General features: G+C 31.1%; 1 protein-coding gene across 4 annotated transcripts in view; it reads left to right on the top strand.

Annotated features, from left to right (window-relative positions):
• LOC132716193 (serine/threonine-protein kinase Nek10-like) overlaps positions 1 to 18,823 on the top strand; it is a 50,615-nt gene extending 31,792 nt beyond the window's left edge. For 3 of the 4 annotated variants that reach the window (XM_060699401.1, XM_060699399.1, XM_060699402.1), the window contains 20 exons: positions 3,123 to 3,202; positions 3,816 to 3,902; positions 4,710 to 4,931; positions 5,311 to 5,395; positions 5,837 to 5,881; positions 7,592 to 7,631; positions 8,086 to 8,237; positions 8,776 to 9,114; positions 9,665 to 9,803; positions 11,236 to 11,357; positions 11,827 to 11,929; positions 13,266 to 13,344; positions 13,801 to 13,930; positions 14,346 to 14,416; positions 14,797 to 14,946; positions 15,974 to 16,167; positions 16,494 to 16,691; positions 17,103 to 17,267; positions 17,619 to 17,839; positions 18,145 to 18,823. In XM_060699401.1, coding sequence (XP_060555384.1) covers positions 3,123 to 3,202; positions 3,816 to 3,902; positions 4,710 to 4,931; positions 5,311 to 5,395; positions 5,837 to 5,881; positions 7,592 to 7,631; positions 8,086 to 8,237; positions 8,776 to 9,114; positions 9,665 to 9,803; positions 11,236 to 11,357; positions 11,827 to 11,929; positions 13,266 to 13,344; positions 13,801 to 13,930; positions 14,346 to 14,416; positions 14,797 to 14,946; positions 15,974 to 16,167; positions 16,494 to 16,691; positions 17,103 to 17,267; positions 17,619 to 17,839; positions 18,145 to 18,648 — 3,126 coding nt within the window. In that variant the 3' untranslated portion in view covers positions 18,649 to 18,823. The remainder of the gene's footprint in view (positions 1 to 3,122; positions 3,203 to 3,815; positions 3,903 to 4,709; positions 4,932 to 5,310; positions 5,396 to 5,836; positions 5,882 to 7,591; positions 7,632 to 8,085; positions 8,238 to 8,775; positions 9,115 to 9,664; positions 9,804 to 11,235; positions 11,358 to 11,826; positions 11,930 to 13,265; positions 13,345 to 13,800; positions 13,931 to 14,345; positions 14,417 to 14,796; positions 14,947 to 15,973; positions 16,168 to 16,493; positions 16,692 to 17,102; positions 17,268 to 17,618; positions 17,840 to 18,144) is intronic. The other variant, XM_060699400.1, reaches the window with a different exon arrangement.
• Positions 18,824 to 25,224: the final 6,401 nt, after the last annotated feature.

Here is a 25,224-nt window from a genome sequence, read left to right as displayed (position 1 = left end):
AGTGTTTGCCATTAACATCTCGCAAATGTATATAGATTTCCAATCAATTAATAATTAAAGCGGTCACTTTTCAAAGGATCAGTGTTTAAAATCAATAATTGCACTAATTGATTACCTAATGCATTCAGATTTATATAGTAAAGGTTCACCCGGTTTGAATGGTATATAAATGCATTATAATGCTACACAGATTAAAGGCAACGATTTGAATCCAGGGTTTTACAATGTTAAAAGGTGGCACAAATATAAAATCACCCTTCAGTGACCAGCTGACTATTTCTAATATAAACAAGATTTAGCGTAAACATGAAAATTAATCGTACAGAAAAGAAATTAAATTCTATAAAATCAGTTAAGTTGAAAATACACGGGTCCAAATCAATCGTATTTAATTATATAAATCATGGCATTTGCTTTGTATGTGTTTGTATACAAATAGTTTCTTTCATAGAGATTTAAGAATGCTTTCCTTACTGGTGGGAATTTTTCCTTGATAACTTTACATTGATTAATGGATTGTAATAGATATATATAATCCTTTAGTTTTTTTTCCACAATATAAATATTTTAGGGGGGATTTGTTTCTTTAAAATCGAGGATATATTTCTGTAAATTGTTATTGAGAAATCTTGCAAACTGTCACGTTTTGAATGTCAGCTTTTGTTATTGGTTTTTGATTGATTTTGAATTTAAATCATTTTTGTAAATAGATCGTATGTTATTTCTGACAGATTTATGAATATAATGAAGGTTTGATGACCTATATTATAATATTTGTGATTTTTTTATAAGAGGTTTTTTTTGACAGACACAGCCAATTATTCTCTTATTATTAAATCACTCCCCCCTTTGGACACATTTATAAAATTGATGTGACTGACCTTTTAGGTGGAAGACCCCAAGAAATATGATTTTATAATTTTAATGCAATTAGGGCTTCTGTCATTGCAAAAAACAATTTGGATTTCCAAGGTCAGAAGGGATCATAATAGAAGGTTTTACTTGGTGTTCTGTCAGTGAGAATATTAAAATTCTATTTATGAGAGGCCAGCATTCGAATAACCCTTATTCTGCTGGCAGGGACATATTCTAAGCAGACCAAAATCTGTGAGTCGGCATGCACATCCATGATCATGGTCTACACAATTGTTCAAGTATTCTTAAGTCCTTATTTTGAAAATGTCCCTTTATAAATGAAGAATAGTTGTAATTATTTTGATAATTTACCTATAAATGAAAGATTGACAAGTCCATTTAAATAATTCAGTGTGGTTAGGGAAACTAGAGTTTGTCAGGTTAGACCACATAGACATTCTGGCTGATCGAGCTGTTAATTACTCGTGTAGCAATTATATCTCTATTTGTATCGCTGCCGGTGCTTGAAGGTTATTTAATTATAGGTTAACTTCTCAAGTATCGAATAAATCTAAATAAAAATGATCAAATGATATATCTTATTGTATTTTACACGTCTGTAAGATCTTGATATATAGAGGATATTTGTTTAGTTCAGTGTAAGATCGGAATATATTTCACCGAGTGAGCACCAAAAGGTATATTTCACGAGTGGCGCAGACACGAGTGAAATATGAACTTTTGGTGTTCACAAGGTGAAATATATTTCGATCTTACACTAAACTAAACAAATTTTCTTTTTATTATATGCAAAGAAACGTTATAAAAAGACATTAAACCTAATACTGAATGAAAAGCGCGCCAAATAATAATACAACGTGACGTCTTTTATTACGTCACATCATTAAGTTGGTACCCAGTTCTGTGCACGCTGATATTTCACTGAAACAACGTAAGGGGCTTAAATTCAAAACAGTGAAATTATCAAAGTGGTAATTTCACTGTTTCAAACAGTGAAAGAACCAGTTTTAAATCACTGATATATTTCTATAAACCACCGAAAAGCATGTAATAAGATATGCTAACACTTTTTCACCAATATATTACTTATTTATACCACATTGTATTTTGGCATGAAATCTGCAAGTAACATTGAAAACCAATCTAGTTGTCAAAGACTTGTTTATGTAATTATACAACATAAGTAATTAAACTGAAATATTTTGACAACCCGTATTACAATATTGAAGAGATCTGGCTAATACTTCAGCAAAATTCGCTTGTTTATCTTGAAATCAAATTATCTGTCTTTTTCAGAAATTGTTTAATTTTATGTTTATATCAAAATTTAGGTGAACGATTTTAAATAGACGCAAAGGCATTTTAAAATAAAATCATGTCAGGTGACCAAGTTCTTTTGTGTTAAATATTTGACCTTTTTGTGTACAGTTCATTATTTATTACCTGGATAGAGACAAAAGAACCTCTAAAGCTGAAGAGTCAATATGAATGTTTGTCAATATTGAAAATAGAAATCATTTTGTTTGTTTCGGTATTTACCTTGCAAGTTGATGTAAATATAGAGAGGGTATCTTATCATTGGTATAATTGTGAAGATTTAACACCTCAGGCATGTCACAAAGAGATTTATGGTGTTGAGGTATTATTGTATTATAAAAGTCATGTCCGGCATTGTTGAGTTGTAGAGAAAATAAGGAATTCCATTGTACCTGATTATTCCATCTAATACCAGATACTGTTTTAAATTAATGCAGAAATATTAGTCAATTTCCTGAAGGCTAGTGATTGCCCTGGAAAGATTCTTAAATGTGTAGATTTGTATAGGTCACAGTAAAACCCATGCTTTGAATTAAGAACTGTTCATTAACTTTTAGTCTGCTGTTCACAGCAGATTCTACATGATTGGAACCTAAGTGCAGACAATATAAATACATATTGGCTTTCAATACACATGTTATAATATTAAAGTGGTATTCAGCTTTTATTTTCTGTTTCTTTTCAAACTGAGTATTTCAGTAAAAAAAATTTGGAAAAAAGCATCATATCACTTTAAGCCTTCTTCATAACATCATCCGGAGAGCTATTTATATCAGGACCATCAGAAATGTTGTTTTCTAGCAATAGAAGATCGGGAAACAGATTGTCTGCTTTACTAATTTAAATATATTACGTGTATAATGTGTAAAATAAATGTATGATAAATGGCCAATAAATAATATTGTACATGTATATTTATATATTTTCAGTCTCTGGTGTTACTGCTCTCATCCAATGATGTTATAGTGTTACACTGCTCCCTCCTGGCTCTCATCTGTTTAGCTCAAAGGTAAATCATATATCTGATACTATTCTGATGCCAGCTCGTGCCTGAAATAATGCACTTACAGCACCTTGCATTATGTCTATATACGACAGTAAATAGGACAAATGGCTGTACGGCTGCTGCTGCTGTTGTTGTTGATGATGGTCTTATACCCCTAAATAAGGGGTAAGGTCTTAATTACGCCTAAATGTGTGAAATGGACTTGCCTTTCAAGTAATTCGGAATCGAAATATTAAAATGACAATAATATTAAGTCTGTTAGATGTATATACATGTAGACAGCTTGCTTTGCTGTACCAAGTCGGAAAATCATGTCTCATTTGTCTCACATAAATTTGAATAATAGAATAATGAAGGTAATCTTTCTTTTTTTTAACTTCATTGAATTGTTTATGTTCTAGAATGCTTGTCTAAATTATTATTTCTCTTTTAAACATTTTAAGTTTATAACAGAAAGAGGCATTTACTTCAAAAAAGATCCCGCTGTGGTTGGGTTTCGAACTCATGCTATAACCCCCTTATACACATAAGTAACAAATGCTCTAGACCCTGAAACATTTGTCAGAGGTTGTATTTATAAGTATGTGTGCACTGAACCATGTAATTTTATTTCCAGTCCACAACCGAGGTTGAAGATCGGCGATTTGAATTGTGTGGAACAACTGCTTCGCATCATCCAGGAGTATGATAATGTGTCCAAAAAGTAGGTCGAATTGTACCTTGATTACCGGTATCTGAATTATAAGAATGAAAAAGAATATAGTTTTTGATACAAGTCTAGAGTTTTTACCTTTGTCTTTCATTGGCTGATATAGAATATGAATACAATGTATTCAAATTGAATCAACAAGTATAGACAATGTTTAGACTGGTTTTTTAAAAAAAATCTGTGACCCAATGTCAAGATTTTATGATTGTGTCCATTTAATCACAATGTTACAAAGAAGTCATAGAAGCTTATTTAAGTGCAATAATCTGTAATAATCTGTATTTTTATAATTGTTCTTTGTTGCATTAATGACTTTCTAAATTCAGCACTGAAATATTAATCACTTTTCCCCAGATTATTCTGATAATGTATTTGTGACTAGTTGTTTGTCAGAGAATGATGTAAAATTTGATAACTAATTACGCAAATTTTATAAAAATTTAAATTAGTTTTTGTCACTAGATGCTTTAAATTAATACAGTTTAGTGGTTATAAGATTTTTTTCAGTGAAGAAAATCATCCCGGTCAGTTATGAAAGGAGATAAATTTTTTATGCCCTTACCATTATGTTTAACAAATTATATAGGAATATTTTCATTAATCCTTGCCAAGCTAAATATTTTAAATGGGCTTGTCAGGATAAAACCATTTGTCATTTTTAGAGGAAAAATAAAAAATTGTGCTGATTGAGTAGCGAACAGTGCAGACGATAATCAGACAGCAAAGATGATCTTGGTCTGCACTTGTCAGATGGGTAGAATCTATTGCGGTTTAATCACATATTGCATGTTATATTTACAGACATGCCACTCGTCTTCTATGCTTGCTATGTCAAGATATGCACACACGAGACGAGATCAAACTGCATGACGGTGTTCCTATACTGCTCAGTCAGCTTGTGTCAGACAATGCTAACATGTTATGTCAGGTGGTCTGGTGTATTGCGACATTATGTGTTGACCAGGAAATCAGTAAAGATGTAAGACAAGTAGGGGGAATACCACTACTGTTGTCATTACTACAGTAAGTTAAGTTTTCTTGTAGGATAATGTTTGCTTCATATGCTTGCCAATGCCTTAAATACAGTACCAACTAGAATTGAGACACTGCCTTATAAGCAGTCAATCTTATCTGCAAGTTAATATTGATAAGGAATTAATATTGGTATTTAAAATAACTGCATGACTTAAAGAGAGAAATTATTCATTATAATTGATATAATTATTATTAGCATTTTGCTGATCAGGATGTATGTGATGATGGTGGTGCTGGTGATGATGACTGTGATGATGCTAATGATAATGAGGATGACAGTTCTGTTCTGATATACTTGTATAATGTGCCTCTATTATTTTTACTTTGAAGGACTGTATTTTATATATTTGCATGTTTCTTTTTACAGTGAGCGAACATTTGTTTCTGAAAGAAATGAAGCAAGTGGATGTGCTAGTGCCAGTATTCATAGCAGGACCTTAACACAGGATGATGTAAGTAACCAATCAGAAGTCTTGTTACAATGTGACAAGTCATGTGATCGTTATAGCAACCAATGTTTTACATTCAGTTTGAAATTTCAATCAATTCTTATCAAGGGTTATTTTTTGGGGTCTGAAAAGAAAAATCAATTCCTGTGACAGCGATTAAACACATGAATTGAATTATTAGAGATTACAAATGTTTGTTTTATAATTACTTCAGGAATTAGTGTTGTTTGCCTAAATATTTGCAATGATTTAGCAATTGATTTGGAAAGATAAACATAATGTGTAACATACATCTCTATTGTCAAACTTGAAGTTTTCTTAAAGTTCAAACATTATAAGTAAGATAAGATATGGTGTGTTTTTTTCATTGATAAAAAAAAAAGTCAAGACATTTAGATATTGAAGAGAAAAAAGCTAATGTTGAAATTTTAATTTGTAATGCAGGTGTTTGATTTTTCTGCACAAACAAACAAAGCCCCTAAGACAAAGGTATACATCTTCATAGTCTGCAGTTGTTAATGCTGAGTGGCACTTGTTTATGATGTTTTTACTGATCACAAGTCCCTGTGTGTTTTCATGTCATAAGCAAATCACAACCTCCTGTGTGCTGTTGTTCTCCATATTGCATCAAACCATCATACCTTCATACCCGAAAATCAAACTATTCTTATACTTGAACTGTTAACTGTCTAACACCAACAACAAAAAACCCCAAAGCTGTTCCCCTATGTGACACATTATTTTAGTTTGTCTCTAAACTGGGTCAAAGCAATATGTAAGATGTCTTGTGACTTCCATACAGTGAATGTAATAAGAGTAAAGATGTGACATTCTGTTTTCATTGTGAAGTTTGTAATTGTTAAACCATGGAAGTTTATTTACACCATAGATTTTTTTATTGAACAGAATTTATTTGAATACAGGGAATACTGTATGGTTAAAAATATCTACAGTGTGACCGATAGATGATCTGTCCTAGCAAAATCCACTGTGGGAGAAACATTGACCATTGAATTTAATTTTATAACTTTTGGTATTTTAGACTTTTATATTAAACAGCAGTGAAATAAAGTTAGTAGAAGCTACTGATTGTACTGGATTATACTATATTATATTTATTATATGAATTTTGATATCCAGCAGCATTGCTACAGGAAATGTATTATTTTCTATATAATCATTTCAAAACAAACAAAAATTAATATCCTCAATATTTGATACAATATGTTAGTACCAAATCATCATGATAAAGGGTTGGTTTGCTTTAACTAATACAAAGCTGTGATTTATGTGTTGCAATAATGTCATTTCAGTTGTCAGTTCAATTGTCTTTTTATTTTAATAAACCCTTGAGAATTCTAGTGACAAAACACACTAAACTTCCAGGGTAATAATTAACCTTTACCCTACTCTACTTTACCCCATACCTTTACCAATAAAGAGCCAGGCCAGCCTGCACTTTCTAACATGGGAGATCAATTTTGGTATTTTGATATTGATTTATCTTTGAGTTCCAAATTCAAAGCAGGGTAAATCCAATTTACACAGATATAGAAGGTTACGGGTTAATGGTGAACAGGAAACATGAAAACTCCAAACAAACATTGGAAGTGTAATATATTGTTAGTCACATTTGTAGGACTGACTGTGAATTTAAAAGAAATAACCATCTACTTAACCCCTGGTTACTTTAAATCCAAAAAATATTGAAAGGTATTAAATGATGCAATACCACTTTGTAACTGAAATGCAGAAACTAATCAAAATGCTGCATGTTTTATTGAATGACATTTTTGATAATGATAATTAAAAGTCTCCCATAATTCTGTGTATTTGTAATCTGTGTAACACAGACCTCTGCAAGCAATCTCGTTTATTTGTCTCCTGAGGTATGAACAGATTAGTTTTGCTGCTTTTTGCACAATTTTCTACAGTTTTAGATATAAGATTGAAAGTACATGTATATTGGATTGAAATTATTGAAAGCAAGAAAAACATGATTGTGTATTTATACTGTTGAAATGTTGTAATATTGGAGTGAAAAATGTATCAGTCTTAATCTTAACTGACTTTCCACTTACGGTGATTTAAATCCTTTAGTTATGTTCAGAACATTGGGTAAAGATAAATTGATATGATAATATATACCTGCAGTAAACCTTGTGCTAATGATCACTTTCCTTTTTTACCCATTTCTAGGCTGAAGAATTTATGGAAACACAGTACAAGCTGAAACAAGGTAAGTGTTGTGCCTTTATAGTCATTCAAAACTTTGAAATACTTTGCGTTTACTTCAAACAAGTCAATATTTTCTTCTGAATGTATTATTATTTATACCCTTAACTGGATCTTTTCATTCCTTTTAATATGGCATTTTATGTTTCTAAAGATACTCGACCTAAAAGTTCATGGTTTTGATGTAGTGTACAGTACCTAATGTGAGGGGTAAAAAATCATGATTTTGTCAGAAATTTAGCTCTTAAGCCTGCTGGCAGCAACTGATTCTACCCATGCAAGTGGGGCAGACGAAGATCACCCCACACATCCATGCTGTCTGATCTCTTCAGTAGCTTTTTAGAAAATTTTTTCTTAAAAAATGATGAATGGTTTTGTCCAGATTGAAAGACGGACAAGTCCATGTAAAATATTAAGATTTGTAAGTGTTAAAAGAACATATTATTTGGTTATTTCAGCATGTTGTGGGGCACTAGCAGAACTTGTCCTCAACGACACCAACGCCCAACAGATTGCCCAGACTAACGGAATATATACAATTGGTTTGCTGATACTTCCTTCATGTTCTGACTGTGGGTCTCGGGAACGTAAAGCTGCACAGTTATTGCAGGTACGAGGAAAACTTGTGATCACTTCAGTTTTGTGTCTTAAGTTAACATATAATCAGTCTTACTCCAATTTTTGAAATTTGAATGGCTGGTTAAATTGTTTTAAAATTATCTCTAGATCACAGTAAGAAATTGACTTTCAATTAGTGATGTTAAATATCATATGGCAGGTATAATCTGATCCAAGATGTTTTCATTCTTTGCTAGGAAATTTTTCATGTAACATTTCATTTTTAAATTTAAAAAATCAAATTAGATTGAAGAATAGTGTTATAAGACTGTGAATAAGAGCAAAAATGTACAATAACACCGCCTCCGTGGTCGAGGGGTTAAAGTCGATGACTTCTTATCTAGTTACCTCTCTGGCGTGGGTTTGATCCCCGGGAGATGCTTTGGTAGTTTAGGGCGGAGGAAGGTAGTCTAGTACTGATGTAACTCTTCAGGAACGATGGTTAGAAAACTACCCGCCTATATGACTGAAATACTATTGGGAAAAGGCGTAAAATGAAACAAACAAATTATTTTTTGTCCTTTTTTCAGCGTTTCGCCTTTCGTACTTTGAGATTCTTATTCAGTATGGAGAGAAATAGACGTCTGTTTAAAAAATTATTCCCGGCGGAGTTATACACTATGTTTATTGACATTGGTCACTATAATCGTGAATTATCGGCCTATAAACCATTAGTGCAACATATTAATAGTTTGAATATGGATGTTATTGATTCCATACGTGAGAACATGATGGAAATGAATCAGAACAGGACGCCCACGCATTATATCAAAGATTATGCAGTATTTGAACATTTAGGCCGTGGGGCTTTCGGAAGTGTTTACAAAGTGAGAAAAAAAGTTGGTCAGACTTTTGTGGCATTAAAAGAGGTGAGTTAATTTGTGAAAAATAAAAAAGTACATTCTTTGCTTTTAGCCATTGAAAATTATTGAGTGAGATAAAAATAAATTTGCTTCATTTGATGATATTTCCAGGTTTTCAAAAACATGATCCTACATCACTTGTATGTTATCTAGCATTTCTCTGATGAATTTATATACACATTATTTGAATGAATAGTTTTTGTCATTATATCTAAGAACTTAAGACGTTTTGAAATTTTGAAACAGTTATGAAAAATTACTTGTGGTGGCTTGGTCAAATGGTTTACATATCATACTAGTAATCTAAAGATTGGTGTCTGTATGGGTTTAAACCCTGTCAGGGGCAAAACATTGTCTCCTTGAGCAAGAAACGTAACATTCATTGCTTAGTGCTGGTTGGGTTCAAGATTGTTTCAGTAAGCTTATAGCTTCCAACGATAAAAAAAAAGAAGTTTCGTATAGACTTAAAAATCCTTCAGTTACCTTCCTTTGGCATGTTGGTTTAAAAAAAAGATCTGCATAAAACTAATGTGTGTGTTTTATTTTCTTGCTACAGATTGATTTAATGAACCCAGCATTTGGAAAGAGTGTGGATAGAGACAAAAGTGTTGGTGACATGATAAATGAACTTCAAATTATGAGGGCAGGAATACGTCATCCAAATATTGTACGCTATCATAAAACATTCCTAGAAGGTATGTACTGTCAAGAAGTGTTTGCTTTTTATTGACTTAATGATAATTTTTTTTATTGATTATTCTTTATTATGGTATATCTTTATTATGGTATATGTATGATAAATTCATGGATGTGATTGGTTAAGCGTTCAATGTGAGATCTATAAAATTTCATATTGTCTTGCAATTTACATCATGTTTAATTCTTTTTAGCTTTACCCATGAAATTGTTTTTATATTTGGGTATTTTTGTTATGATAATTATGTATTGTGGAACCCCATTGTATCATGCTATTCATTGTATTGATCTATTTACAAATCTTTTGATTTTTTGCAAAATACGTCACCTACTGATTGTTAACATTTACAACAGTGATACGAAAATCTTTCGCATTTATTTTTGTGCAGTAAAATGATCAAAAACATGTTTCCAGTACTGTAAGACGTTGTAGATAATAAATAGACTTATAAATAATGTGTTCTTATTAAAAGTACATTTACTGTCTGTTAAAAGTTCCTAAATTTATGCTGAGATTTTAAAACAGACATCTATGTTTCTAATTGACTGAAATATCTAACATAAAGATGGTTAAGGCTTCCCAAACTTTGGCTAACTGAGTGATTCTCACAATGCATCAATATAATGGCGTGACCTAATTCTTCAACCTGTTTGACATGTCTGTAAATATCCGTATATTCCAAACCAAAAACTATATATCAGTGATGTTTGCCATGTAAATATTATGGCAAAAGGATCAAAATAAATGATACAAAATAAATATTCAGTGAGATTTGAATTTTTTAAATGCAGTTGTGATTTATGGGTAAATAGATCGATACAACGGGGTTCCAGGCTACATCTGTTTCCCTGCCTTGCTTAGTGATATTGACGTAGTCTGGGGTCATTGTATGGTTTTCTAGCCTGCTAAGTGAATAAACATCTGACTGCGACAATGTCACTTAACAGGTCACTATAAAAACAATATATTGACCCAAGTAGAAGTAGTTTAATAGTATGTTGTTTTAAATTAATTGTTTTAGTTTACATAATTTATATTATTTTAGAAAACTTAAAGCTTTTATAACCACTGTCAAGTTCACTTGACAGAACAAGTAAGTACTGATGTCATGACCCCCGCAAGATTCAAATCATGTGAACTAAGGGTTGACAATATGCACCTTGGGTTGAGAGACATAAGGCCTTAAACACAAGGCCATAACTCCCTTGATAGTAACAAATTTTATAAGATATTTAATGTTATTGTTTGCTGCTACTACTTTGAATACGGTTAGAGATGAACACCTTTAACTGTTTGTAATGTACAATTTGAAAGAGAATAGTACTGAGAATGAAATTTTAGGCTTTGTATTTCTTTCGAATACGTAGATTTTTTTTCCATCTTTGTACATTTCGAGACTTTAAATTGATTGTAAATAATTATTTTTTCAGGCAATACTTTGTTTATTATCATGGACCTTATAGAGGGGGCGCCACTAAATGAACATTTTAATTCCTTGAAGGAGAAACGAGATACCTTCTCAGAATCTAGAATATGGAATATTCTTATACAGGTAAAGGTTGCAATAAATTGAAGACTGGTTAAGAAAAGTATCAAGGCTTTAGGTGACAAGAGAGCTATAGATAGTTACTTCCTGTGAAACTAAAGTCGGCTGATTTAGTGAAATGGATTTGTCCAGTTTTGATGTGGAACTGTCCATTATGAATTTTAAGTATTGAAATCATGACATTGGTCAGCAAACAGCATAAATGCTGGTTAGACTTGAAGAAGTGTAGGCTGACCTAATTGTATACTGGTAGCTAATGTTTGTGCCTGTCGTAGTAACAAAATGGTTATTTTATGGTTAAAGAATTTGACAATATGATATTATGTTGTGTTTGGATATATAAATTGATTTTAAAACAACACTGAGCAACATATTTTTCTTTCCAATATTTTTCTTTCCAATATTTTTTGTCTTAGAAATATACTACATCTATCTATTGAAAATATAATCTCATTTTTCCATTATTTATTTACAGATGATTCTTGCATTGAGATATTTGCATAAAGACAAGGGAATTGTACACAGGGATCTGACTCCCAATAATATCATGCTGGGAGAGAACGATAAAGTCACCATCAGTAAGTTTATCTGGTATTCAAATATTCTAGGCAGTTAGCACCATTTGCCAACAGTATAGAGATAGGCCAGCTCGCACATCTGTCTGAAGTCTGACCAGACCATATATCGTTGGCAGATTAACTTTATTTATTCATCTTGATTTCCCAAAAATTGATGATGGTTTAAGTTCCAAAATTGGAAGCTTGATAAGTCTATTATGCAAATTTAGCAGATAAATGGTTTAAAGCAAATACGATATATATATAAATGTATAAATATATGTGTTTTTATGCTCCCCGAAAAATTTCGGGGGAGCATATAGTCGGCGCCTTGTCCGTCTGTCCGTCCGTCCGTCCGTCCGTTGTCTTGTCCGGAGCATAACTTGAAAACCCATGGAGATAATTTGTTGAAACTTCATACACTGGTAGAGGGCATTGAGGGGGAGTGCAGTGTCAAAGAACTATAACTCTATTTTGCCCGGTTTTTGAATTATCTCTCCTTATAGAAAAATCTTGTCCGGGGCATAACTCTAAAACTATAAGAGATATCAACATGAAACTTTGTAGGTGAATAGATCTTAATGGGTAGATGTGCAGTGCATAAGAACAATAACTCTTTTTGTCCTAATTTTGGAGTTATTGCCCTTTGTTAATTTTAACACTTTGAACTTTGTCCAGAACATAACTCTAAAACTATAAAAGATATCAAGATGAATTATTGTAGGTAGATAGATCTCATTGAGTAGAGGTGCAGTGCAAAAGAACCATAACTCTGTTAAGCCTCATTTTTTAATAATCTCCCCTTTTTGAAAACTCTTGTCCAGGACATAGCTGTAAAACTATAAGAGATATCAACATAAAACTTTGTAGGTAGATATATCTCAATGGGTAGATGTGCAGTGCACAAGAATCATAACTCTGCCTTGCCTAATTCTGGAGTTATTGCCCTTTGTTTATTTTTACTTTTTGAAGTTGTCGGGGACATAACTCGGAAATCATAAGAGATATCATCAAGAAACTTTGTAGGTTGATAGATCACATTGATTAGAAGTGCAGTGCAAAGAACAGTAACTCTGCCTTGCCTAATTTTGGACTTTAAACTTTTTCCATGGACATAACTCTAAAACTTTATGAGGTGTACTTTCCTGTGTCCAAAACCTATTCGGGGAGCATCACCCGGCTCAAACCGGGCTCTTGTATTAAATCAAACATGAAACAGGTTTTTGTGAATGGTCCTTGACATTAAAGGAGGAGCTACTGCTAAACTTTGGTAGGCAGCAATTAAACAATTTTTGTTTGTTTTCTGTATTTTATAGTTTATTTTAGATATTTATATTTACTCTTGATTTATTTACAGCTGATTTTGGACTTGCCAAAGTTAAAGGAACAGATACCAGCAAAATGACTTCTGTATGTGGAACTATCCTTTATTCATGGTAAGATTTTGTTTAAGTTAGAATTTATAGGTAAAAAGTTGTTGCTAGAGACCTACTTACATAAGACATCATATGATTAATTAAATTGGAGTATTTTATGTATGCTGATTTTTATTGGCTACTTTTATATGTTATTAATTTACATCTGTGTGGAAAAACTTTTGCTCCTCACTAAAATGGAACAAATTTTATGTGATACTTTTCCATTTGGTAAGAATTTAATATTGTAATGAAATATCTTTATACAAATAAAAGTAAAAAGTAGTAAAAATGAAATCTGTAGTTTGAAATAATTGCCATTAATCTGAAGGTATGCTCGTTTTAAAGTTTGTTTAAGATTATCAACTATTTTGCATGTATACGCTACATTTAAACCACCAAACTTTAAACAAGCAAAAAACAAATTTATGAAGAGACTACTGAATGGTTTAACAAGATTTTATTTTCTATTTATAGTCCTGAGATGGTAGAAGGTCATCCTTACGGAGAGAAAGCAGATATTTGGGCACTAGGTTGTATTCTGTATCAGATGTGTGTCCTGGACCCACCTTTCTTCAACACCAATATGCTTACTCTAGTCAAAAATGTAAGTACTGTATTGGTACTTGTTTTTATTGAAAATTCCCATTTATTTTCTATGCAAACATGTATGCAGGTCTCTAAGCATGCTCATACATTATTCAAAAACTATGCAATACAGAGATACTGTTTTTAGACTCTGCACTTTTCCATTATGAGATCTATTGAAACATCTGTGATGTTTAAAATTTATACATCCGTTATGCCCAGCTCATAAGCTAACAATAAATGGTAAAAGATATGCTTTGAAATTTAATTTAGATAATATTTACATTGATATCCAATAACATTTTTTTCTGTCAAATAAGAAGAATGATTTACCCTCATTATATTGGCTGTATATATATAATATTTATACAGTATTTGACACCTTATTGCACAGGAAAGAAAATCATGAAATTGAGTTATGTTTTAAATTATAGATTGTTGAAGGAAAGTACAAGCCTGTGCCAGATGGATTATATTCTCAAAGACTTGTAGATACTATCAAAAGGTTTGTTAATATTTTATTTCATATAATGCAGTTTTAAAACCATAGTGGCATTGTCCTTTTGGAAATTATTACTAAAGCATTGCATGTCTTGAGATTGTTTCCTTTTCCTGTTTACTAAGATTTCAGCATTGTTCTTTGGACAAGACCTTACCATTCAACTAACTTGATATTATAGTCAATCCTCAAGATTATTTCATGGATTATTTTTGCTGTCAGGGTTTTGTAGTCATTGTCATGACAATGTAATCATGTGTACAAATACAAGATAAAATTACCATTCAAACAATAATATCCCAATACATGTAAATCATCTTGAGAGTTATTATTATCATGGATTGCTGAATAGTTTATATATTTTATTTATTCTTCTGTTCTTGTAGTTGTATTTGTCCGTCTGCTGACAAGCGACCAGATGCTGTACAGTTGGCCGGGGAAATGTCTGACATGATTCTACGTCACATGGATTCCCTCCAGACGTCACAACTCACCCTTGAACGTAAACTAGACAGAGAGAGAAAAAGAACGCAAAAGTAAGTTTTTTTTTCATCAGAGCATTTGTAATAAATTTACTTGACTTTGAACTCTTTTGTATGCAGAATGGCTCCTACTAGCTAAGAAAGTAAGTAATGACTTTATTTAACGAAGCTTACACATTTGGTTTCCCGATCTTCCATGTGGGCCTCAGCTGATGTACACAACATAATTACAATATATAAACAGCTTACATGTACACAACATATATACAACATATATACACAAATGTCATATCAAAATAGATCAATTAAATTTAAATAATGAGTAATTAAGCAATAAAATGATATGATTGTACACCAACAACAGACAGTACTTTTTAAAACAATATTAATACTAATAAATACACATGAAGCCTTACACCATGAAAATTCAAATGATACCATTATCAAAATACATACAGGCTCATGAGTTATTTTAAAATATAACTAAAAAAAATAATTTTAAGTTCAATCAGATTAGGACATCATCATATTGCATCACTGAATTTAGGGGAAAATATGTATGTAGACAACAATCTTGAATGGAAAACACAGGTCCAGTGAACTATAAAAAATGTTATTTACAGCTTTACTTACTTCTTAGACTTAAACAGTATCTTAATCTTTATTCAAGAAAACTTTTTTAATGCATACATACTGCCACACTTGGACTACTGTTGTACTATCTGGGGAAACTGAAGCAACGGAACAGCATTTTTACAATACTAAAATTGAGTGTCATTAAACAATGTCTGAAAGTCATCTGTCTTAGACAAACTGTATTGTATGACTTGACTCTTTATTAAAATTTAACCATAGCACACTTGATACATTTGACCCCCTCCCCCCCCCCTTATTGATAATACCTGTCTTGACACTTTTTAGTTTTATGTTATAAATGTTAAATGATATTTCTCGATTTGCTCTGAAATCATATCATAAATGAACAATAAAATGCTTAAAGAGCAGTAATACATTGTATATTTAATTCTATAATGGAACATTAAGATCAAGAAAATAAAATAACAACATTTTTGTTTTACAGGCACTTTGAGGAAGCCAATCGAAACATGCAGAAGTATCATAAAATTTGTCACATAACCCAGGAGCGTTATGAGAAACTCGCTAACCTCGGTGGCAGCGGTGGGGCGTCTGGATTTAAAGATGGTAATATGAATGATAGTGCCTACGATTCACAGATTTCTCCGTTAGTAAACAGTCCTGAAGATACAGAGCCAGGTATTTATAGATTTGTATATACTTGAACTTACATGTGCAGATAACAATTAGTCTCTACTGTAATGAATTAGATTCATCGGGCATACTTTTATGTAGAAATTTTTCAAGATGTTTTTATTACTCTCCATCAGAATTGGTGCACTATACATTTTCCTTTGGAGAAAATGAATTTGTGGCTTGAATTTCATCTTTCATAGAATTTCATATGGACTTACAGTAACTTTGAATTTTTAGTTGTTTAAATATAAAAAGAAGAACCATTTTTATAAAAACAGAAAAAGAAAATGCAAAACATTTTTTCAAATCTTTTTTTTTTTAACAAACAGGTGGTTGGTCGTCTGATGATGATTCATGCCCCAGTAGTGAGTATGAGAGTCAGAGTCGTGAAAGTAGTGCGGGCAGTACGCGCAGCGGAAGTCATGGTCTGAGACGTAACAAGACCATGTCACAGTTACCTCCAGTACCAACACCTAGAAATAGAGATAACTATTCCCAACAACTCACTGTGGATATACCTAATAGTTGTTAGTATAAGAAATGTATTTTATAAATAAAATTGCCAATGATATTCTATGTATAAAAAAAATATATAGAATTATGGAATCAATGTAATAGAAATGTTTTAGGTATGTTCTGTTTTCCCAAGCTGAACATTACAAGTAACACAAACCCTTTTAAGTCTTAATTATTTCTAGATTATCGGAATTTGGTCAAAAGTGTATTGAAGTAATAAATGTAATTTTTCGGTTTTATGACTCAATTCATATTGTAGATAAATGTATTTTCATTTTAATCATGTATTTATTTTTCAATTAGATTTTTTCTTTCTTCCTTAAGTGATGCTTATGTTAAATAAATATTCAAGAGGGAAAACATTACTGTGAAATATCCCGTATATGATATACAAATCAATATTAAATTAATTTATTTTACAGCAAAAATCAGCAGAGACTCAGGTTTTGGTTCCGGTGACCCCAGTCCGGTTCAAGGATATTCACCAAGTCTGTCCAACGGAGAACACCATAAAGAATTTTTCCGTTCAAATAGCTCCCCGGCACCAAAAGGACAAACAAAGAAATCGAAGACTAGTAAGCGACCTAGTAAGTGATGACAAAACAGTTATTTTTGTCAAGTTTTAGTTAAAGAGTTTACTTTGACAAAAAGTAATTTCTGAATCAAAATGATAAGAAATAATCTATGTGCCAAAAGTGCACTTTTCAAAGAAGAATGGGTGGTTGTTTTGATTATCTTAGTTGAACAATGATATGTTCTGTTGTATTCTAGATTTTAAACAAAAATACTGTATGTTACACAAGATATTTATTAGTTATATAAAAAACATCATCTGTCAATAATTTGAAACTTGCAAGATATGCTCAATTTATGTATTTTATAATTTCAGAGGCACTGACAATTTGAAATTCTTATGAATTTTTTCATTTCTGTTTTAGAAAGTGCAAATACTTCTACATTGACAATATCAAATCGTCGTGTACGTCAAATCAGTGACCCTATTACCCAGATGTTACATACGCTACACAAAATCATATACATATCTCAGCTCCCTCCAACACTTGACCCGAACCCCAGGCGAAGAGTCATTGAGAGGTTTAAAAGGGCTCTTTTTGGACCACAGAGTTCATCATTTAATTTAAAGGGAGAACTACATAAGGTAAGTTGGATCATTTTATGTTAAACCCATTTTAAGAAACTAGTGTGTATAAGTGAATTGAATTGAATTTATAAATCATTTTTAATTCAAGAAAAGATTAACTTCTTTTCTGGACAGTAAGTTTCTAAATTAGATGATTCAATTCAAAATATTTTGAGATACACATAATATGCACTTTAACCAAAGTCCATTCTTTATTAATAATGAGTATATAAGGTTACTTTTGTAATATACTATTTGATATCAGCTTAATTTTAGTTGAAGTATATAATTATTATTTGATTGCATTTTTGTTTTTTCTTCAGTTGAATACTGGATCAAGAGAGATAATTGACTTGAACTTTGGACCAATAGGTGAGAGACTGAATTCAGCAGGTTCTGACTTGAGTCTCGGTTCTAAAAGTCGCAGGGGCTCATCATCTAGTCTCAGTTCTGCTGATGGTGGTCAGATAAACACTTCTCAAAGAAACACTAAATCTACAAGGGAGAGAGCCGATTCTTTGCGGAGACGGCAAAATTCATCTGATCGGCAAAGAGTAAGTTCCGCAGGATCGGATTCCGACTCCTCGATGAGTTCAACTCTGAAAGCCACGACGCCAAGAACATTAACTCTGGATTTGTGTGTTACACATCTGGATCACGATGACAGTATTACATATGAACAATTACAGTCTATGATTGAGACTGTGCTGGTAGAATGTGGGTACTACAGCGTGTCCCCACAGGGACGTGAAAAAACTCCACCACAAGGAAGTTTCATTTCAGAATCTGTAAGAAGTCGCTTAATGGCATCATCACATTTAACTTAGCTATAGGCACAATGCCTCTTACATTTATTTATGTGACTCATTCCATAACTACATTCCAATCAAAACAACATCTGTGGTTATGTGATAGAAAATGATTTTTCTAAAAAATCTTAAATGACTTAAAATGAAGATTTTATAGCTTAAAAACAGTTAAAAAAACTGTTGTTTATGTGTATAAAGTGTAACAAAAGGGAGGTAAATGTTACAATATTTTTGTTATCAAAATATAGTAGTTGGTTACTTCCATTGATAGCTAAAAAATTATCTGATTTGTTCACTGTTAAAAGCATTCCATTTGTTGATTATTGTGCTATAATTAGTTTATATAAAGTGTTTGCGCTTTCACATATTTATTAACAAACTTGTTGCCTGTCTTGTTAATATTTTTTGTTACCTATGGTGAAAAATATTTATTCATAAGTTTTGTATCTTTAAAAGATATATATAGTAATAATTTATAGTAGATATTATTTTGAGAATGAAGCTCTTTTTGATTTAATCAAATTACTGTATATATTTTATGATTTTACATGATTCCCCACCACCACCCCCAACCCACTGATTTTTTACTGTATTTATATAAGAAATTACAGTTTTCAAGCTTTAAACAGCTTTTTTAAACTAATTACATGTAAACCATTACACTGCATATGTAACTAGTTACAAGCCAGGGAAACATGCACATTTGTGCTGCCTCAGATAACTGTATAATTTTACCAAGTTTTTAATTTTTCATTGCAATATCCCTGAAATTGAAAATGAACTTTTACAAAATAATAAGCTGGACAATTTTATTTGGGGGAATTCTGCATGTTACGGCTTATGACTTATTATATATTTAATTAATTTTAAAGAAATGCTGTGCAAAGCTGTATTTTTGAGTCCAGTCAGATATATTTAATATGTTTACTTTTTGATAAGTAAAAGGGTTTTTTATTTTGTTTTTAAAAAAAACTTGCTTAATTATTCAAAGAATAAACTTTGTTAACAAAATATTGAAAAATCTTGTATAATATTCATCATATTTATAAATAGCCTTTTTTGTAAATTTCCACACTGACTCTGGGTGAATTCCATCCAAGAATGCTTTTATTAGAAGTTTTTAGGTCTTAGCTTTTAGTTTTAGTTTATATGAATGCGTTTTATTTATTTATTTATTTATTCCATCTACAATCAAAGATTTTACACTTTACAGAAACCGTCCATAAGAGTTTTGTGCTTTTAATTTTATATTTATTTTTGACATATATGATTTTAAGTATTAAGTGCATGTATCTATTAATGCTTTATTGACTAGAGACAAGATACTGTCTTGATTGGCGAGGTATAACTTGATTTACTGCTTTACTGCAATATTGCTTTATAAGAAACTGCTCATAATATAATGTTTGCTTATCATTATCAGAGACATAGATAACTGTTATCTATGTCTCTGTCACTATATACATCAATAAATTCAAAGTTCTATTATTCCACTTGACGTCTGAGATGATAATTTCTTGAATTTAAATGTAAATAATTTTGCAAGACACCCATTGACAGTCTCTTTATGAACTATGTAAATAACCGAGGTATATCGAGTTAAAAAATACGAGTTGTTTCCCTTATCTTTGAGTAAAATCAATATCTCTAATGCTAAAACAATACAAAATTTGCCGTATTTAAAACGCTAGTTTTGGGCGATTTAATTTCAGATTTTAAAATTTATTACACCAATGAAAAGTTGGTGATCTTTGCTACGTCTCAGTATATATTTCAGCACATTGTTAGACGCTACAGGTATATAAATTTACATTTAAGTGTACCACAAGTCAGACCATTTTACTTACGTTTTATACTGCTGTTATCTTTACTCACAAATCTACTGATAAGAATAGCCTGTCGTCTGCTTGTTTGGAAACTGTCAATTGGTGTATTAAAGATGTGTTTACACAGCACGTATTACCTCCCCTGGCAGCCATTTTTAAGGGTCATTTTTAGTATTTCTTATGCTTATGACGAGATGAAATATCGCATTTTTTTTTCATTTTCATGTAAACTAATATCCTCTTTTAGAAAGTGATGTAATGATAATATTGTCCTTTACATATAATAGAAAATAGACAATTCACCTTAAACAGCTGCTTATATTGCTTTTTACATATATATTTTGCCAATTATATTTTTATAGAATATTGACCCCCAAAATGGCTGCCACATTTGGCAAGGGAGTTAACTTTTGTAAAAAATGGGAACTATCAGATGTACAAATGTAGCTTATAATTTGCCCGTTATCCAGTCCTGTGCAAGGCCTGTCCGCACATCTTTGACTGACTTTAATTTTGTGACGTAGACAAACCAGTAAAATTTGTAATAATCTGGTCTTAATTTAAATCACTTTTGAGAATTTGATATGCTTTCATATTATAAATACAATTCTAAAGATGCCTATGTATAGCTTGAAAATTGAAAAATTATTTTGTTAGAAAATTTAGATGAAAAGATTTATGTATATATTTTTTGGCCAGTGTTTATTTTATTTGGTATTATTTCCAAAACATGACATGAGATGAATATTGGTTCTGTAATTGGAACACTTACATTATTCTTTATTAATAATTAAGTAAATTGATAAAATTATCACATTAAGAAGTTAAAATTAATGATAAAACTATCGAATTAAAATGTTGAAATTAAAAAATCAATGACAATTTTGCATTAAACTGTTTGTAAATGAATTGATAAATTGATTACAGTTTACTGTATTGCATTAAAAAAAGTAATAACTCAATGGCAATATTGCAGTAAAATCATGTTCTGTTGAAACTGATTAAATAATGTTGTATCAAAACTGATTGATACTGGTCACTTCTCTAGATGTCTATGAAGGTGAGGTTTTTCCCCCTGCCTTATATCAACTTTGACAAGTGCCACTTACTATAGTCATAATTTATTTATTGTATACTTTGATGATCAAATTGTCTCAAAACTAAATCCGTCCATTCCTTATTTGTCTCGTTTTATTTTTTAAACAGACATTTTATATACAAACATGATCATACATACATTCCTGTATTGTTTTTATTTTTTATTTAAATTTTTTATGTTTTCAAATATATTCTTTGACTGCTTGTTTACTTAAGACACAGATTTCAAAGAAATATAGATGTCTCATTTTTAAACTACATTTGTACTGTATATTTGATTTGAACAAGAGTGATCAAAAATTGTGTTAACTTAGTTTAAAACAATAAACATGTACAGGACCAACAGGTTGACAAATGTATTATGTACAATAGTGCACTGGGACACTATAACTGTAAAAGTTTGTTTGTACTGGGAAATGAGCTTGAAAAAAACACGATTGCAGAGTTCCACACAATATCTTTTGATGGTGGATACAGTTATTTAAAAAAGCAGGGCATCTATTTTACAAATAATTTTGTGTTTTAAATATTTTTATTCTGAAAATTCTACTACATTTTATACATTTGCCGATGGCAGCAGACACATTCCAAACAAACCCCCATAAAGTTTATGTAAATTATGCAAAAAGAGATTGAGAGATTTATTTGATTTAAGAGTGTTTAAAATTCATTATGTTTTTGTTGTCATGAAAAATTCTGTTAATAAGCAAGCACCTTACTTGTGTTAATGTTATGATACTTATAGATATCATTAATGAAACACTGTACAATGTAAATATACTGTTCAATTATTGCCCAAAATTCAAAATAAAAATTTGCACAAACATGTTATAACCACTTTGTTGATTTGTGCGATATTAAATAATGAAGGAAGGATAATAAATTTAATCTTAACACTGACTTTGTTTGATTTTTATGCCCTCCAGCATTATATGAGTAGGGTTTGTCCGTCCATCAGTATGAATATAAAAACAATGAAATCTCCTATAATGGAGATTTAGCATCCTAAAACAAAATCCCTTAATTTAGATAAAATACTTTAGTAAATAAATGAACAGTTACCAAGTCAAGGCAATATATTAAGTTCAGTTTACAAAAACAGTATGTTAAAAGTTAAGATTAATGAACTGAATGAATCTGCAAAAGCATACTACTTTAAAATTCTCCAAAACCCCTGCAAGGCATTCTCATCGCAATGTTGTCACACAGCAGCAGGTAAGTTTATTTATATATGTCTTTTAGTACAGTCATTAATTCATTTTGTAAGACTGTTTTATATGATATTATTATAATAAAATTTATTCAATAATCCGATATGTTATCTGTAATTGTCTTCCATCATTATGAGTAGTTATGCTAGATAAAGCTTAATTAGTTAAACAAATTATGAAATGAACATATTGTTTGTATGCTACCTAACATTATATTAATATGGTAAATTAAGATTTTTTATAGTAGTAAACTTTCAAACTAAATGTATTATAAGTTATTTAACATTTACCAACTGACCTACTATCCTATCATTATCTCATTGGAATGAGCATGTTTTACAGGAAGCTGTCCTGACAATTTCACCAATATGATATTTTAAACACCTAAAACAACAAATTTTGGCCAAAATAATTCTGCATAGTTTTCTCAGTATAAATAAACACAAATACTAAACACTTAAGGGAAACAGCAACATTGATGATTGTTACGATCTCTGTAAGCTAAGCATATAGCTTATAAAAGAAGTCCATGTGCCAATAAAAAAACACACACACACACACACACACAAAATAAACAGAAACACTTATTAAATATGTAAAAAGTACTTTTTATTAAATCAGTAAATTATAATAATTATACACTTTTTTTATCACTAGATGTGTACATGTATAAAATAATATATTCTATCAATTCTAATTTATCATAATTCTCAAAAATTTTACATGGATTCCCATGATTATTAGATCTACTTGATTTTCTCATTATTTACAAGTAGAAAAATTGTAGAAAGAGGAGGTCCCTTTGGAGCAAACAAAACTAAAACAAGAGGTGAAAATCATTAACTTGTATTTCATCAAGTCTGTCCTTGACAGGTATTGAAAAATGCAACAACTCCTATGTCCCCTAGCATGATTTAAGCAGTATTAATTCAGTCCCTTAACACTGACAGCTTTGGAATCAAAGATCCTGATATTACAACACTGAAATGAAGGCTCAGCTACATAAACTCTGGATAGTGACTGCAGTTATGGTGCAAAACATAATTATGTCAAACTGACGTCTTCTGAACCACAAATGCATCTACCAGTATGTGCTCTGTTTTAAAAATATCATTGTCTGTTATATGTTTAAGACAAAATGTCATCTGAGTTGTAATCATCAGTCATTGTAAACATGTGGGCCCATTTTAGCCAACAGTATGAAGGCATTTAATCTAGCCATGAATTTCGTGAAACACATCGAGTGTTACACGCTCTCAGTATCACATGAAATTTGTGACCAAGTCTTCCCTTAACAGGAACAACTTGTACTTTGTCGATATCCCATACATCTTGAACTTGTATTTGACTAAATAGTTGATTTTACAAGGTCAGGTTCTTACAAAGATCTGAAGCATCTAGCATGATCATTTCTAGAAAATGATATGAATGCCTAAGACAAGTAATAAATAAATGATCCATTTTATAAGATATGTTCTTGATTCTTAACTACAGTACAACATCTACAGAACAGTTCCCAGACTTTAGAATAAATCTTTCCTCTTTACAGTAACACCTCAACAACCAAAACCTTCACATTAAATATATAGAGGATATTGAATGAGTGTTAGTTCAATACTGAATTTATTGCACGAGTTGAATAAAATTATATTATGTGAGCCTCTGGCGAGCACGAATTTAATATTCTATTTATCACATACCCAAAATAAAGACCGTTTAAAGTGAGATAAGAGTCATTTTTCATTGACGTGCCTATAGTATAACGCTAACATTTAGCGCGTCTTTACACAATGTTTGTATACCGCTTATGACGTCACGTCAAAATATATGCACGGCCGTGCAATACCATATTTACGGAGTCGAAAATCGGCACGGGTGTGTGATAAAGCAAAATAATGAACATGTATATAATTATTTCAAAGACAAAATAATTTAAACACTTGTACGATATTTCTGTATCAAAAAATATTTCTAGTTCATGTTCCATCAAGTGCAAGACCTTCAAAATACATGTAAGTTAACTAACATAAGCATTTTAGCAAGATCATACATGAACAAGAGCTGTCAGTAGAACAGCATACTCAACTATTCTTAGTGCTTGAAAATAAAACAAGAGCCTGGATAATGTAGAATTTTCTAAGTTTTGGTCAGACTGTAAAATATGAAATGAATTTAGATTGATTATGCATTTATCAAAAAACATATTTCATTAAGAAAAAAAAAACAACAACCAAATTTCAAGACATGAGTTGTGCTTGACTATTAAATGAAGAATTTTCCAAGTTCAAAAAGGATATAATTCTGTCATAATCCATTAAGAGTGATGGGCTTTTAAAAGTGACCTCCTTTCAATAAGAGTGTGAAGTTTCAACCAATGCATTTCAGTAATTTTGGAGATACCAACTTGCATGCAAAAAAGCAATGACAAAGCTGACACCTGGGTGTGTACAATTAAGTTC

Source organism: Ruditapes philippinarum, unplaced genomic scaffold (assembly GCF_026571515.1).
Source record: "Ruditapes philippinarum isolate M1 unplaced genomic scaffold, ASM2657151v2 ctg115_1_1_1_1, whole genome shotgun sequence".
Classification (NCBI taxonomy): Eukaryota; Metazoa; Mollusca; class Bivalvia; order Venerida; family Veneridae; genus Ruditapes; species Ruditapes philippinarum.
This window is presented reverse-complemented; position numbering and strand designations above follow the sequence as displayed.